The sequence below is a fragment of the Rutidosis leptorrhynchoides genome, chromosome 1 (genome assembly GCF_046630445.1).
Source record: "Rutidosis leptorrhynchoides isolate AG116_Rl617_1_P2 chromosome 1, CSIRO_AGI_Rlap_v1, whole genome shotgun sequence".
Lineage (NCBI taxonomy): Eukaryota > Viridiplantae > Streptophyta > Magnoliopsida > Asterales > Asteraceae > Rutidosis > Rutidosis leptorrhynchoides.
Window position 1 is genome coordinate 113821098 of NC_092333.1, and position 17037 is coordinate 113838134.

Genomic DNA, 17037 nt, shown 5'->3' on the forward strand with positions numbered 1-17037 from the left:
TACAACTTGCAGTCCAAGAACTTTCCCAACTCCAGCAAGAAGGCCTGATTGAACCAACAACATCCCCATGGGCGTGTGAAGCTTTCTATGTCAACAAACATTCAGAACAGATACGTGGCAAGAAAAGACTTGTAATCAACTACAAGCCTTTGAATGAATTCCTTGCAGATGATAAGTTTCCTCTTCCAAACAGATGGACTCTCTTCCAAAGCCTAACCAATGCAAAAGTTTTTTCCAAGTTTGATCTTAAAGCAGGTTTTTGGCAGATTGGCATTCATCCTGAAGAAAGATACAAAATAGCTTTTTGTATCCCTGATCATCACTATCAATGGACAGTGATGCCCTTTGGTCTAAAAAGTGCTCCTTCAGCTTTTCAAAAAGCAATGATCAAGATCTTTGAACCAATTCTCTCAAGTGCAGTAATTTATATTGATGACATTCTTCTCTTTTCAAAAAATGAAGAAGAGCATTTAGTACTGCTAAACAAATTTCATTCATTGCTTTTGCAATATGGAATTATGCTCTCAGAAAGAAAGATGATTCTGGCAACCACTCAAATTGATTTCTTGGGAATGACCATCAACAACTCTCAATATCACCTTCAACCTCATGTAGCGAAAAAACTACTTGAATTCCCAGACATGCTTTCCACTACCAAGGATATTCAACAATTTCTTGGTATAGTAAATTACATGTCCCCATTCATCAAAAACCTTTCCCATTTAACCAAACCATTGTATGATATGCTCAAAAAGAACCCTCCACCCTGGAATTTTCAACAAACCAAAGCAGTGCAACAACTTAAGAGACTAACTGATAATCTCCCTCCCCTCCAAATTCCATCCAATGGAAAAAGAATATTGCAGACAGATGCAAGTGATGAACACTGGGGAGCAGTCCTCTTAGAAGAAATTAATGGTAACCGCAACATCTGTGGTTATCAAAGTGGTCATTTCAAACCTTCTGAAACACACTACCATTCTACTTTCAAAGAAATCCTTGCAGTCAAAAATGGTATCAAAAGGTTTGCTTTTCACCTTATTGGCCACAAATTTCTTATTGAAATGGATATGTCTTCATTTCCTAAAATGTTACAATTCAAGAACAAGACAATCCCACATCCTCAATTGCTCAGATGGGCAGAATGTGTAACATCCCGCGTTTTTCCGTTAAATTTATTTTAACACCGGCTTTTTTTTTAAATAATATCTTTCGTATTTAAATTCGTCGACTCCGTTGACGAACGTTCATAATATTCTCGTTATTTAATTATAACATCTCTCGTTAACTTGCGTTTTAAAAATATTCGATCGGTTAAATCCCGCACCCGCTTCTAAACTCGAGGGACTAAAATTGGCACGGGGCAAACTAGTTGACTAGGTCAACTAGTCCACCCCAATCACCACCATTCAACCATCTCCCTCTCTCTCTCTTTCTCTCTAGCAAGAACACACACACAAACCCCAACTTCATAAAATCATCATCTAAATTCGATCTAGGAGGCTTACAACAAAACAAATTACATTTTCGTGATCCTCTCTTCATTCTCTACGATTTGATACTAACTTCATCTCGTTTGGGTAACATTTCTAAAACTCTAGATTTCTCTAAATTCGTGTTTTTGATTTGAAATGGTGTTAGTTAGTGTCTATGGCTCGTGTCTAGCATGAATATATGATTTACTTGCTCGATTTGTTGTTTTGAGTAACTAGTTTGAACATTTGAAATGGGTTTGCTTAATCTTGCATTTTGGAAGATTAAATGTTGTTTGATTGTTAAAGTTCATGTTTTAATTGTGTTACTAGTATCACTAGCTTCGTTTTGATGCGTAGGTTGATTAAGAAAACTTCAAAAACCCGATTATTGATTTTTGTGAATTTTGGTTAGGGTTTGTTAGACTTTGAAATGAACTTTTGATGCGTTGAATGCTTGTTAATGTTGTTAGTAAGTGTTTAGATGCAATGTATGCTTAATTACCTTCGAAACGGCATATCGTATGTGTAAATTGGATTCCCGAATCATAAAATACGTTTTACGAACTTGAAACTTTGAAAATAAACCTTTCTTGATCAATTGACGAGATTTCGGCTATTGTAAATGATGTTATTGTTGGACCATAAGTGCTTAGTTGTATTTCTCGTCAAAATACCTTTCCAACGATATATGATAGGCATTATAAGTGTTTGCGGGTCAAGAGTTGGGTTGGAAAAGGTTTTGGTTCGTGCATACTTTGAAAAACTGACCAGAATTCTCTGCCCAGATGGTGGCGCGGCGCGCCCCATCCCCGCGCGGCGCGCGGATTGGCCTGGTCAGATTCTGACCACTTTGTCCCATTTCACGTGAAATGTTTGACTAGCTACCGACCTCCGATTCACACGAAACTTGTTCTAATATACTTGTATATGAATAATTAGCATAGAAAAATAGTCCGGGACCCGACCCGAACATGTTGACTTTTTCGTTGACTTTGACCCGACCAAGTTTGACTTTTTGTCAAACTTAACCAATTAATTATGCAATCTTCCTAACATGCTTTTATACTTGTATCTTGCATGAAACTTGACAATTTGCTTCACATGCTATATTAATCGAGTCGTATTGAGCCATAGGACTAATTGAACATCTTTGACCGTTTTGTGTTTATCGTTATTGATATAACCTATATGTTTAGGTCAAGACTAGCTTTGTCTTTGCACGCGTTTACTTGTCGAAGTACTTTATTAACTCTTGCACTCAAGGTGAGATCATAGTCCCACTTTTTCAATAACTTTTATTCTTTACATCGTGGGCTGAGAAACACATACATTTCATACTTATTTACTTTTCATGCTTTTACATTGTGAACAAATACGAATACAAAGATGCATACGAGTTTGAACAAAAGTCCTCAATCCAATTATCATTAGTTCCACTTGCAGGGTGTAAGTGTAAGCGTGTAATTATGTTGTGTGGCCATACGGGTTTAACAAACCCTCATTCAGACGGTTCGCTACCGTTAGTGAATGAAATATAATTTCAACAATGTATAGTGTAAGTTCTAACACTAAATTCAAAATTCAGAGGGAAGATTCGGTTAAGCCTTGATAATTGGGTGCTCGTGATACAAATACTATTTTGGAATGTGAATGATTCTGGTTGAGCAATTCTTAAAGAACCTTGTGGTTCAATACAATTTACTTACTAAACCTATGATTTCACCAACGTTTTTCGTTGACAGATTTCTATGTTTTTCTCAGGTCTTGCACGATATGTGATACATGCTTCCGCTCATTATTTGATACTTGCTTTGGATGTCGAGTATACATGCTTTTCATGGAGCGTCTTTTGACTTTACTTTAAACCGTGTCGCCTAGATTTCAATCGTACTCATAACGTTGTAACTTAACTTTTGGTTGAACAATTCTTGTAAACTTTGAAACAATCTTTATTTTGAAATGAAGGCGACATATTTTGGTCAAACGTTATCTTAAAGACTTATAATCAGGTAATGGGACCCACGTAGCCGACGCCGTCACTTGACGATTTGTCGGGGTCGCTACAAGTGGTATCAGAGCCTTGGTTGTAGGGATTTAGAGTTCATTTGTGTCCACCCCGAGTCATAGGGTACATAGGTGAATCTAGACTACAACCGGCATATAGACTGAAGTAGGAATTACTTGACTATTTGTGCATTTATACTCGAACTCTTCTATCATATCTAACTCGTATTCGATCTTGATCTTACGTTGATAAATTTTGTTGACGCGCCACCTTGACTTTATGAAGTAATGTTAAATGCACATGAGAATCAGGGTAATATAATTTCCGGGATTATATTACGGTGATTCATATGGACATTCCGACATTATGACATAAAGAATTTAAGGCGAGTCAAGGAAAATTTTCTCTACATCATCATTCCATATCATGATTAGTATTATTGAGAATACTAATCAAAGATATTCTTGTGTCTTGAAGGAACAATGCCTCCCCGTCGCGGGCCACGTAATGAAACTTCCGAACAAGCTTTGCAACGCATGATAGCCGCCGCCATAGGTGCGGCTATGGCTAGTACCTCCTCCGACATCAATAACAACCACAACCACAACAACCATGGAGCCGGAAATTCAAACGAGGGTTGCTCCTACAAAACTTTCATGGGGTGCAAACCTCACACCTTCGATGGGACCGGAGGACCGGTTGTGCTCACCCGATGGTTTGAGCAAACAGAAGCCGTTTTTAGCATAAGCGGTTGTCGGGACCAAGACAAAGTCAAATATTCCACCCACACTTTTGCTGGTATCGCCCTCACATGGTGGAATACGTATGTGCTGTCGGTGGGTATCGATGAAGCCCACACACTCTCATGGGCCGACTTACAGAAAAAGATGATCACCGAATACTTCCCGCGCGAAGAGACCCGTAAGCTCGAACACGAACTAAGAACTTTAAAAGCGGTCGGGAATGACCTTAAGGCCTATAATCAACGATTCTCCGAACTTGCTTTGATGTGCCCAAATCTTGTGAACCCCGAATCTTTAAGGGTTGAACTTTACATGGATGGTCTCCCCAAGAGCATCAAACAAGGAGTAATGTCATCCAAACCCGCTAACCACCAAGAGGCTTTGAATATGGCCCGCCAATTGATTGAAACAGTGGACGAGATTGAAGTGCCGGCACGTAAAGCCGAGGATAAGTCGGGTGACAACAAAAGAAAATGGGAAGCCCCCCAATCAAGCAATTACAACAACCCCGCCAAGAAGCCCTTCATCCCCAACGGCAAGAAAGGTTATACCGGACACCTACCGTATTGTAACGAGTGCTACAAACATCATTTAGGTGAATTTGGCAAACCATTTTGCTTGAAGTGTCAAAGAAGTGGCCATGTAGCCCACGATTGTAGGAATACCGCTCCCGTCGCCCAAAAGGAGCACAATGCACCCAAGACGGGTGTTTGTTTTGAATGTGGTCAACCGGGTCATTTTAGGAGTGCGTGCCCAAACAAGAAAATCAACCCCAACGCACGCCGTTGAACTTTCAAAATCGACACCTAGGATACCCGAGACGACGATGGACTAGTCACGGGTACGTTTCTTCACAACAAACAGTATATTTCATACTTATTCGATTCGATTACCGCTAGATGTTTATTAACCAAGTCTTTGACTCGTGCTCTTTACATTCCACTTTTTTCCCCTAGATATTACTTAGACGATTTAAATGACCAACGGAAAATATTGTGTGCCTATAAATTTTATTGGAGGATATACGTTAAGACTTTTGACTTGACACCTATAGAACTAGGGAACTCGAAACCTATTCGTTAAAAAAAAAAAAAAAAAAAAAAAAAAAAATGTTTCCCCATCATCTTGTATAGATTGTTGTGAACTGAGTAATTTTCGGTTGGAAACCGATACCCTCTCCCTCGTATCCATTACCTCATGATTATTTGCACGAATCCCGTAGTTTCCAAATCGACCTCCGTTCCGGTTATCATCAATTGGGGGTTAAGGGAGACGATGTCTCCTGAGTCTTTTCCGAACTCGCAACGTTAGTTGTAAATTTCTCTTAGTACCATTCGATTTATCCAAGGCTCATCCGTATCCATAAACCTCCTAAACCACGTATGCAAACTTATCTAGACAAATCTGTTATCGTATTTATAGATGACGTCTTAACTTATTTAAGTAAAGAAGGAAAACGAACAACATCACCATCTTACGCTCGAACTTTTGAGAAAAGAGCAACTTTATACCAAATTCTCCGAGTGAGAATTTCTGTTGAACGAAGTCCAATTTTCTAGACCATGATGTTAATGGTCGAGGCATTACAATAAATCTCCAAATCAAGCCACATGTAATCAGGAAACTCTCATGACTCAGACTTACCGCAGATTCATTTTCGACTTTTTCTCGTGATGCTCGTTCTTTACCCTCGATAACTCATTAAGGTAGAAATCTAAACCTCTACGTGCCCGAATCTTGAACGTGATTATTCACACCAACCTTACTAGCTTAATTCGTATAGCGCCAGGTGGGACTCAAATATGGAAATATTTCTACTTGGACGCCGAAAGGCATACTCTCTCGACTCAAAAATCAACATAACTAAAATTCGTTATTTTACACGAAGAATTCGAATACTAAATTGTGGATCCGATCAATCTTCTCGTCATCACGTACCACACTACATACCTCTGTTATTTCACCGTCACCGTCTGATATTACTGGAATTTAAGATAGCACACAATCCAACGATACTTCACTCTTCTTTGACTTAACGCCCTTGCGTTGCTGATAATCGTCCAACCATTATTCAACCCCGAACTATACAATTACGTGTACTATCTCGTTTCTCTTTCAGGCTTCATTTTGTTACAACTAGAGGCACGTTATGGCAACCTCGAGATGTAAGCTCATCCTATTCAAAGTCCTCATTTCACTCCTATCCTCATCGCTCGCATTTCTGTTAAGGAAACTCCTTGTAACATTTCTCCATGGATAGAGAAACTCCTCATATTACATTAGTATTCGCCACGAGGGTGAATAGTCCTAACGAACATTTTTCGAACCCTAACTGACTTGTTCAAACATATCTTAAGAAATTCTATTCCAACACGGTGTATCTTCGTCATTTATCCTGTATTGAAATACTCGTTTCACCTCTAGCGTTGCAAGAGACCTTGGGAACCCGCTTAGACATATGTACCGCGTATCCCCCACAACCGACGAACCGAGCAAACGTACGATTCAATCTTGGAAAGACATGTTACAGACTGGTATTGTCACCTTTAGTAGTTCCCCTTACTACGACAGCTATCACTCGTATATTAACGCAGCACTTCCGAAACCCTATATGACCGCAAATGTCATACCCCTGTTCATTTAACCAAAGCATGCGGCAAGCAAATCGCCAAATCTGAACTCCATCAAGAAACAACAATTGAGATCGTTAGAGTCCGAGGCGGGCTAGAGACAACCCATGGTCGCCAGAAGAGTTATACCAAACTTAGTTGAAAACCTCACAAATCCCAGTGTGTAATCGCGTAATATTGAGAACCCGCACCTTGGAAAGGTGTAATCCATTTTGGGAAATCGAGGAAGGTTATAACCGCAATATTGAACCTTTTGAAACCTTGGGGCGTATTAGAACCGCTTCCTACCGTTTAGAACTTCCGACTCAATTAAGTTTCCATTTATCCTACATTTCGTGTAACAAACTTAGAAACGTGTCATGCGGAACAGGAATGTGCAATCCTTTTAGATGCACCAACTATTGATGACAAACTCCTCTTCATGGGAAAACTGGTTGAAATCATGGATCGTAAAACCAAACCTTAATACAACGTAAAACCCTGACTATCCAAATTCATGAGAACACTCAAGGACGTACCTACACTTATTCATATTATGAACAACGTAAAGTCTCGAGTAAGAGATATCGACTACTACTTCCAACTAAATTTCGGGACGAAATTTCTTTTGAGGTGTGGATAATGTAACATCCCGCGTTTTTCCGTTAAATTTATTTTAACACCGGCTTTTTTTTTTAAATAATATCTTTCGTATTTAAATTCGTCGACTCCGTTGACGAACGTTCATAATATTCTCGTTATTTAATTATAACATCTCTCGTTAACTTGCGTTTTAAAAATATTCGATCGGTTAAATCCCGCACCCGCTTCTAAACTCGAGGGACTAAAATTGGCACGGGGCAAACTAGTTGACTAGGTCAACTAGTCCACCCCAATCACCACCATTCAACCATCTCCCTCTCTCTCTCTTTCTCTCTAGCAAGAACACACACACAAACCCCAACTTCATAAAATCATCATCTAAATTCGATCTAGGAGGCTTACAACAAAACAAATTACATTTTCGTGATCCTCTCTTCATTCTCTACGATTTGATACTAACTTCATCTCGTTTGGGTAACATTTCTAAAACTCTAGATTTCTCTAAATTCGTGTTTTTGATTTGAAATGGTGTTAGTTAGTGTCTATGGCTCGTGTCTAGCATGAATATATGATTTACTTGCTCGATTTGTTGTTTTGAGTAACTAGTTTGAACATTTGAAATGGGTTTGCTTAATCTTGCATTTTGGAAGATTAAATGTTGTTTGATTGTTAAAGTTCATGTTTTAATTGTGTTACTAGTATCACTAGCTTCGTTTTGATGCGTAGGTTGATTAAGAAAACTTCAAAAACCCGATTATTGATTTTTGTGAATTTTGGTTAGGGTTTGTTAGACTTTGAAATGAACTTTTGATGCGTTGAATGCTTGTTAATGTTGTTAGTAAGTGTTTAGATGCAATGTATGCTTAATTACCTTCGAAACGGCATATCGTATGTGTAAATTGGATTCCCGAATCATAAAATACGTTTTACGAACTTGAAACTTTGAAAATAAACCTTTCTTGATCAATTGACGAGATTTCGGCTATTGTAAATGATGTTATTGTTGGACCATAAGTGCTTAGTTGTATTTCTCGTCAAAATACCTTTCCAACGATATATGATAGGCATTATAAGTGTTTGCGGGTCAAGAGTTGGGTTGGAAAAGGTTTTGGTTCGTGCATACTTTGAAAAACTGACCAGAATTCTCTGCCCAGATGGTGGCGCGGCGCGCCCCATCCCCGCGCGGCGCGCGGATTGGCCTGGTCAGATTCTGACCACTTTGTCCCATTTCACGTGAAATGTTTGACTAGCTACCGACCTCCGATTCACACGAAACTTGTTCTAATATACTTGTATATGAATAATTAGCATAGAAAAATAGTCCGGGACCCGACCCGAACATGTTGACTTTTTCGTTGACTTTGACCCGACCAAGTTTGACTTTTTGTCAAACTTAACCAATTAATTATGCAATCTTCCTAACATGCTTTTATACTTGTATCTTGCATGAAACTTGACAATTTGCTTCACATGCTATATTAATCGAGTCGTATTGAGCCATATGACTAATTGAACATCTTTGACCGTTTTGTGTTTATCGTTATTGATATAACCTATATGTTTAGGTCAAGACTAGCTTTGTCTTTGCACGCGTTTACTTGTCGAAGTACTTTATTAACTCTTGCACTCAAGGTGAGATCATAGTCCCACTTTTTCAATCACTTTTATTCTTTACATTGTGGGCTGAGAAACACATACATTTCATACTTATTTACTTTTCATGCTTTTACATTGTGAACAAATACGAATACAAAGATGCATACGAGTTTGAACAAAAGTCCTCAATCCAATTATCATTAGTTCCACTTGCAGGGTGTAAGTGTAAGCGTGTAATTATGTTGTGTGGCCATACGGGTTTAACAAACCCTCATTCAGACGGTTCACTACCGTTAGTGAATGAAATATAATTTCAACAATGTATAGTGTAAGTTCTAACACTAAATTCAAAATTCAGTGGGAAGATTCGGTTAAGCCTTGATAATTGGGTGCTCGTGATACAAATACTATTTTGGAATGTGAATGATTCTGGTTGAGCAATTCTTAAAGAACCTTGTGGTTCAATACAATTTACTTACTAAACCTATGATTTCACCAACGTTTTTCGTTGACAGATTTCTATGTTTTTCTCAGGTCTTGCACGATATGTGATACATGCTTCCGCTCATTATTTGATACTTGCTTTGGATGTCGAGTATACATGCTTTTCATGGAGCGTCTTTTGACTTTACTTTAAACCGTGTCGCCTAGATTTCAATCGTACTCATAACGTTGTAACTTAACTTTTGGTTGAACAATTCTTGTAAACTTTGAAACAATCTTTATTTTGAAATGAAGGCGACATATTTTGGTCAAACGTTATCTTAAAGACTTATAATCAGGTAATGGGACCCACGTAGCCGACGCCGTCACTTGACGATTTGTCGGGGTCGCTACAGAATGGTTTTCCCAATATGATTTTGAAGTTAAACACATAAAAGGATCAACCAATTTTCTTCCAGATTTTCTTTCAAGAAAAGGTGCAGAACAAAGCAATTTACTCATTCCTGTTATAGCAGTTTTACAACCAGATGCAGAATCTTCATCTTCATCATCAGCACCTCAATCAAGGCAAAGAATGGATCAACTCCCACATGAAATCACAGAAAAAATTCTAGAAAAGTCAATTCCTGTCTACTGTCATGAAACATGGACAGCATATTGGAAAATACTTGCTAGAAAATATGGAAGCTCTCCATTTCGAGGAATGACCTTCAATTCTGAATACCCTTTTCTCAACCTTTTCCACATTCATGATCCATATCACCTTGTCCCTGAAGCAATCCCTTTCTTCCTCAATCTATCCAGGTGTCATTACATTGCAATTGTATTCAATGCACAAGTGATGAACAGATATTTGTTCTTAACACAAGTAGGAAATCCCCAAGATGAACAACAAATGTTTCGAAATACTCTCAAATTCCTTCTAAGATATCAAACAATGTCTTATTGGGAATCAATATTTGGAAATTTCCTCACTACATATGTTGTAGTTATTTTCCATCAGAACCTGGTCCGATGTTCACAGTCTCCAAACGGCACAATAATCCATCAAGATTCATTTGTAAAAATCCATGGCTGGTATGGATATAATCTCATCAGTACAAAAGATGTTCACCCAGAACAGTGGTTATTATTCAAGGTAGAAATGAGTCAGCTCAACGGATTACCTCATACATTCATTGACTCAACATCTTTTCGACAAGCAGATCACCCTCTAAGCCAGTCACCAGCAACAGCTTTAGATGCTTTTGTTAAGAATACTATTCGTGAATGAGATTTAATGGAAACCATAATCAATACAGATCCAAACAATCGCATGGATGAAACATCATCAGAAGAAGAACAGTACAGGCACCCTAGAGATGATTTCGACAGTGATGAGTGGCAGCATATGTGTTTACCTGAGGTGCTCCAGTTATCTGGTATACTATGAGTTTGATGGAGATCTGAAAGACATATTTAGAAGTGATCTGGTATTACACACCTTTTGCAAAGTTTTCTGATGTTGGGTTTCAGGTTTTGAAAACAATAATTTTCTTTTACCAACTTCCTACGGCTACGTGTTCAAACAACGCCATTTCCTCGGCTACAATAACACTCCGGCCTCCGGGAATATCTTGTAAGAGAACATTATTGTACATATTTCTAGTCATTCAAACTAGATATCATCCATGTTTTCTGATGTAAAATTCCAAACATAGTTTGGCTAATACAGAGCATACTTATCTAGGATGAACAATAGTTTTACTAATAAAAGAAATAGCAAAACTTTTGATATTTAAGCACTCTTTGCATATAAGGGTGTTTTACCAGATGAGGTGTTTAGTGACTCATTAATGGGTGTATTACCAGCTCTGATACCAAGGAGGGGGGTTGTCTCAGTGAGGAAAGAAACTCGTAAAACAAAGTGGGAAAATAGAAAAGCAGAAGGAGAGAATTACAACAAACTGGGTAATTTATTATACAAGGAAGAAGAAGTTGTGATCTTTTTTAAGTTATGATCCAACTCCATTCTATCAATACATATTTATAGGCCATAAAAGTGGATATGACCTGCTACCTCTTAAAGAGGTTACCGGATGACTTGTTACCTGCTAATCAGGTAAAAGCTCAATTATTGATGTAATGACATCATTGCTTACATCACTCACAATTATTGATCTAATTACATCATTGCTTACATCACTCACAATTATTGATCTAATGACATCATTGCACACATCACACCACACTATGACATCATTGCATACATAATATTACACAAATACATAAATACGTATTTTAATCTGTATCCGGCCACTCATCACTGTCGAAATCATCTCTAGGGTGCCTGTACTGTTCTTCTTCTGATGATGTTTCATCCATGTGATTGTTTGGATCTGTATTGATTATGGTTTCCATTAAATCTCTTTCACGAATAGTATTCTTAACAAAAGCATCCAAAGCTGTTGCTGGTGACTGGCTTAGAGGGTGATCTGCTTGTCGAAAAGATGTTGAGTCAATGAATGTATGAGGTAATCCGTTGAGCTGACTCATTTCTACCTTGAATAATAACCACTGTTCTAGGTGAACATCTTTTGTACTGATGAGATTATATCCATACCAGCCATGGATTTTTACAAATGAATCTTGATGGATTATTGTGCCGTTTGGAGACTGTGAACATCGGACCAGGTTCTGATGGAAAATAATTACAACATATGTAGTGAGGAAATTGCCAAATATTGATTCCCAATAAGACATTGTTTGATATCTTAGAAGGAATTTGAGAGTATTTCGAAACATTTGTTGTTCATCTTGGGGATTTCCTACTTGTGTTAAGAACAAATATCTGTTCATCACTTGTGCATTGAATACAATTGCAATGTAATGACACCTGGATAGATTGAGGAAGAAAGGGATTGCTTCAGGGACAAGGTGATATGGATCATGAATGTGGAAAAGGTTGAGAAAAGGGTATTCAGAATTGAAGGTCATTCCTCGAAATGGAGAGCTTCCATATTTTCTAGCAAGTATTTTCCAATATGCTGTCCATGTTTCATGACAGTAGACAGGAATTGACTTTTCTAGGATTTTTTCTGTGATTTCATGTGGGAGTTGATCCATTCTTTGCCATACTGTTGATTGAGGTGCTGATGATGAAGATGAAGATTCTGCATCTGGTTGTAAAACTGCTATAACAGGAATGAGTAAATTGCTTTGTTCTGCACCTTTTCTTGAAAGAAAATCTGGAAGAAAATTGGTTGATCCTTTTATGTGTTTGACTTCAAAATCATATTGGGAAAACCATTCTGCCCATCTGAGCAATTGAGGATGTGGGATTGTCTTGTTCTTGAATTGTAACATTTTAGGAAATGAAGACATATCCATTTCAATAAGAAATTTGTGACCAATAAGGTGAAAGGCAAACCTTTTGATACCATTTTTGACTGCAAGGATTTCTTTGAAAGTAGAATGGTAGTGTGTTTCAGAAGGTTTGAAATGACCACTTTGATAACCACAGATGTTGCGGTTACCATTAATTTCTTCTAAGAGGACTGCTCCCCAGTGTTCATCACTTGCATCTGTCTGTAATATTCTTTTTCCATTGGATGGAATTTGGAGGGGAGGGAGATTATCAGTTAGTCTCTTAAGTTGTTGCACTGCTTTGGTTTGTTGAAAATTCCAGGGTGGAGGGTTCTTTTTGAGCATATCATACAATGGTTTGGTTAAATGGGAAAGGTTTTTGATGAATGGGGACATGTAATTTACTATACCAAGAAATTGTTGAATATCCTTGGTAGTGGAAAGCATGTCTGGGAATTCAAGTAGTTTTTTCGCTACATGAGGTTGAAGTTGATATTGAGAGTTGTTGATGGTCATTCCCAAGAAATCAATTTGAGTTGTTGCCAGAATCATCTTTCTTTCTGAGAGCATAATTCCATATTGCAAAAGCAATGAATGAAATTTGTTTAGCAGTACTAAATGCTCTTCTTCATTTTTTGAAAAGAGAAGAATGTCATCAATATAAATTACTGCACTTGAGAGAATTGGTTCAAAGATCTTGATCATTGCTTTTTGAAAAGCTGAAGGAGCACTTTTTAGACCAAAGGGCATCACTGTCCATTGATAGTAATGATCAGGGATACAAAAAGCTGTTTTGTATCTTTCTTCAGGATGAATGCCAATCTGCCAAAAACCTGCTTTAAGATCAAACTTGGAAAAAACTTTTGCATTGGTTAGGCTTTGGAAGAGAGTCCATCTGTTTGGAAGAGGAAACTTATCATCTGCAAGGAATTCATTCAAAGGCTTGTAGTTGATTACAAGTCTTTTCTTGCCACGTATCTGTTCTGAATGTTTGTTGACATAGAAAGCTTCACACGCCCATGGGGATGTTGTTGGTTCAATCAGGCCTTCTTGCTGGAGTTGGGAAAGTTCTTGGACTGCAAGTTGTAAGTCTTCTGGATTCATTCCTTGGTGGCTTGCTTTTGTTGGATTGACATCTTCATTGAGCTTGAAAGGTAGTTTGATGAAAAACTCTGGATTCTGCCATAAAGGATTCTTGCATTTTTGAAGAAATTCTGTATGTGAATTAGCACAGGATGTACTAATTATCTTTGTTGAAAATTCTCCAAAATTGTTGTCAATTGTGTGTACCTGCAAATGGGTTAGTGATAACCAGGGTAATACAAAAGACTTATATTTTAGACCTTGGTTTGACCATGAAAGATTTTTGATTTGACTCAAGATATCAAAACCTAATAACAAATCTTTATTGGGAAGATGAGATCCTAAAACTCTATGACGTATTATACATTGTGGAAAGAGTTTTATGAGTAAAGGTTTACTAATAAGTTCTATAGAAAGAGAAGAACTATTAGCTGTTCGAAAGGTTTGAGAACATGGTTGCCACATATGAGATGGGAGGAGATCTGGATTCATAATGGTTGAAGAAGAACCTGTATCAAAAAAAGCGATAAGGGTTTGAGGTTTTGAATAGTGGGTAAGGAGTATTTGGACTGGTGCATAAGGGACACTTCTTTCAACAGGATAGATTCCTTGAATATCTATCATCATCGATTCATTTTCTGAAGTATCTTCTGAGAAATTTGATTCAGAATCAGACAATTGGATCATTAAAATTGTTTCATCATTGGGCTCATCATCTAATGAAAATAAAGATTCAATGTCATGATCAGACGAGTCTTCTTCTGTAATCATCGAGACTTGTTTCATGAATTTATCTTTTTTCTTGTTTCTGCATTCCTTTGCAAAATGACCACTTTTGCCACAAATGAAGCATCGATTTTTCCCTTTAAAAGAATTTTTATTTTTCTTTCTTAGGAATTTCCATTTTCCTCGTTTGAAAGGCTTCATCTTGTAGTTTATGTATTTCTTGAATCTTGTGGGTCTTTTGGAAGAACAATTGCATTTTCCATCTTTGCACTTTATCTTAAATCTTCTGTCATCACATGCGTTGCCAAGCTTAGAGCCAGTTTCTTCAACGTATTTGAGAAATTTTTTGTGATTACAAAACTTTTCCAATGCTTCAGTAATGAATTGGTATAGAACACCTAATGAAACATCTTTCAATTGCTTGCCTGTTTTCTGGATAGTTCGTGTTGCTTCTATTGCCAGAGGTTCAGGAAAAGAGTTCAAGAAAACTTGTTTGAGATTAACATCATCTATTCCACCAAGCATATAAAATCTTTTTGACATTCGATTATAATGCTTATTCAGGTGTTTTGATTCGAAGGAGCAGCATTTCATTTTCAAAAATTCTTCACGAGCTGCAGTAAGCATCTGATCTCCAGTACCAAGAAATTCTGTGTGAATATAATTCATGAGATCAATTGGGGTTCTTGCTGAAAGGATTTCTATCTGTCGGTATTCGCCAAGAGAATGATACCAATCAGAGAGTCTGCCTTCAAGTCTTGCAACAAATCGTCTACAGACTTCATGCATATCATTTTCTTCTAATTCAGCCGTGCACCATGCAAGAAAATGTTGCATGCGATCTCGCCACTGCGAAAAAGGAATATCATCAATAGTGAAACTTTTGAACGTTATGGATTGTGATGTTTGGTGGGTTTCTGTGTAAGGAGTTTCAAGATCATCAAAGTGAAGTTCTTCTTGATCTGCCATGTATAGTTCTTCAAAAGCTTGAAACGGATCAAATGGTTCTGGAATTGGCTTTTTTGGCTTGATATGGGGTTTCAGATTTAGTGGTTGTATGGTAAGAGATTTCAAAAATGCACTTATCGGGTTTTCTTGTTGTAGGGCCATGGTTTCAAGGGTTTCATTTGCTGTTGAGGTTGAGGTTGAAGCACCAATAAAAGCATCGGGTTCATCTGGTTCAGTTTTGGGTACTTTTGGTTTAACTTGTGGTTTGGAGTCTATGGTATGTTTTGGTTTTAGTGAGAATGGGTTAACTGATGGGTGGAATGAAGAGTTTGCTTGAAGTGTTTGAATCTGGATGTTTGGTTGTGAAACTCTTGGGGAAAAAGGGTTTGAAGGAAAAGATGAGGGTTGATTTTGTTTATTCTGAAAATAAAATAATTGGTTTTCAAGGGCTTTTTTCTCTTGTTCTTTTTGAGAGAGGAGTTCAGAATAATTTATAGTACCTTTCATTGTAGTAACCACCATCATCAATTCTTTATGAAGTACATCAATTTTGGCTTTGATTTCTGCAGTAGTTGCTTCTATGGAAAAAACTTTAGATTTCATTTTTTCATTGTCATCTGAAAGCTTTTTTAATACTTTATTTTGAGCAACTTGATTTTCTGATTGCCAATTATGCACTTGCTCAACAAGTGGTTGTTGAGTTCGTCTGCCTTGATGATCAATAGCTACAGGGGCTTCTATTTTCCATGAATGAGAGATTTTCTCTGGGTTTTGAAACGGTTTAAGAGGTGGGAATTCTTGTTCATATGATGGGTTTTGTAGTTCAAACATGTTGCATTCCGGTTGTAGGATACGATTAGATCTGGTTCTGGGGTTTCTTCTTGATCGTCTGGTAAATGGTTGAGGATCTTCTATATCTTCATCAGATTCAGAATCATCTTGATGATTTAGACATAGATAGCATTTACAAATGGAATCATCATACCATATATGTCCTGTGACTGGATCTTTACCATGATAAACAGGATTTCCTTCACTTGTAAAATATGCAACTTTTAGTGGATCAGAATCTAATACGTTTAGTTCTGAGGGAACTACTGGACAATTCTGAACAATATTTGGTTTTGGAAAACGGATCTCAACTAGACCATCTGATCTAGTGTGGAAAACTGGATCTGTTGATTGGGCTGTTTGTGTCTGGGAGTGGATTGATTCATAATTTGTTAACCACAAATTTAACAAATTATGATTTTTGTATATATTATGTTAATACCCCCTATCTTTATTCACAAAACTTTTGTATTTCCCACTTTCCGGATGTTATTAGGTTTTCATCTTTAAGATCAAACTTGGAAAAAACTTTTGCATTGGTTAGGCTTTGGAAGAGAGTCCATCTGTTTGGAAGAGGAAACTTATCATCTGCAAGGAATTCATTCAAAGGCTTGTAGTTGATTACAAGT

At 37.4% G+C, this 17037-nt stretch overlaps 1 protein-coding gene across 1 annotated transcript; it reads left to right on the plus strand.

Moving 5' to 3' along the window:
• Positions 1 to 518: 518 nt before the first annotated feature.
• LOC139888337 (uncharacterized mitochondrial protein AtMg00860-like) lies at positions 519 to 10748 on the plus strand. Its single transcript, XM_071871350.1, has 2 exons — positions 519 to 1024; positions 10574 to 10748. The coding sequence occupies exons 1-2, from the start codon at positions 519 to 521 to the stop codon at positions 10746 to 10748; spliced, it is 681 nt and encodes a 226-aa protein (XP_071727451.1).
• Positions 10749 to 17037: the final 6289 nt, after the last annotated feature.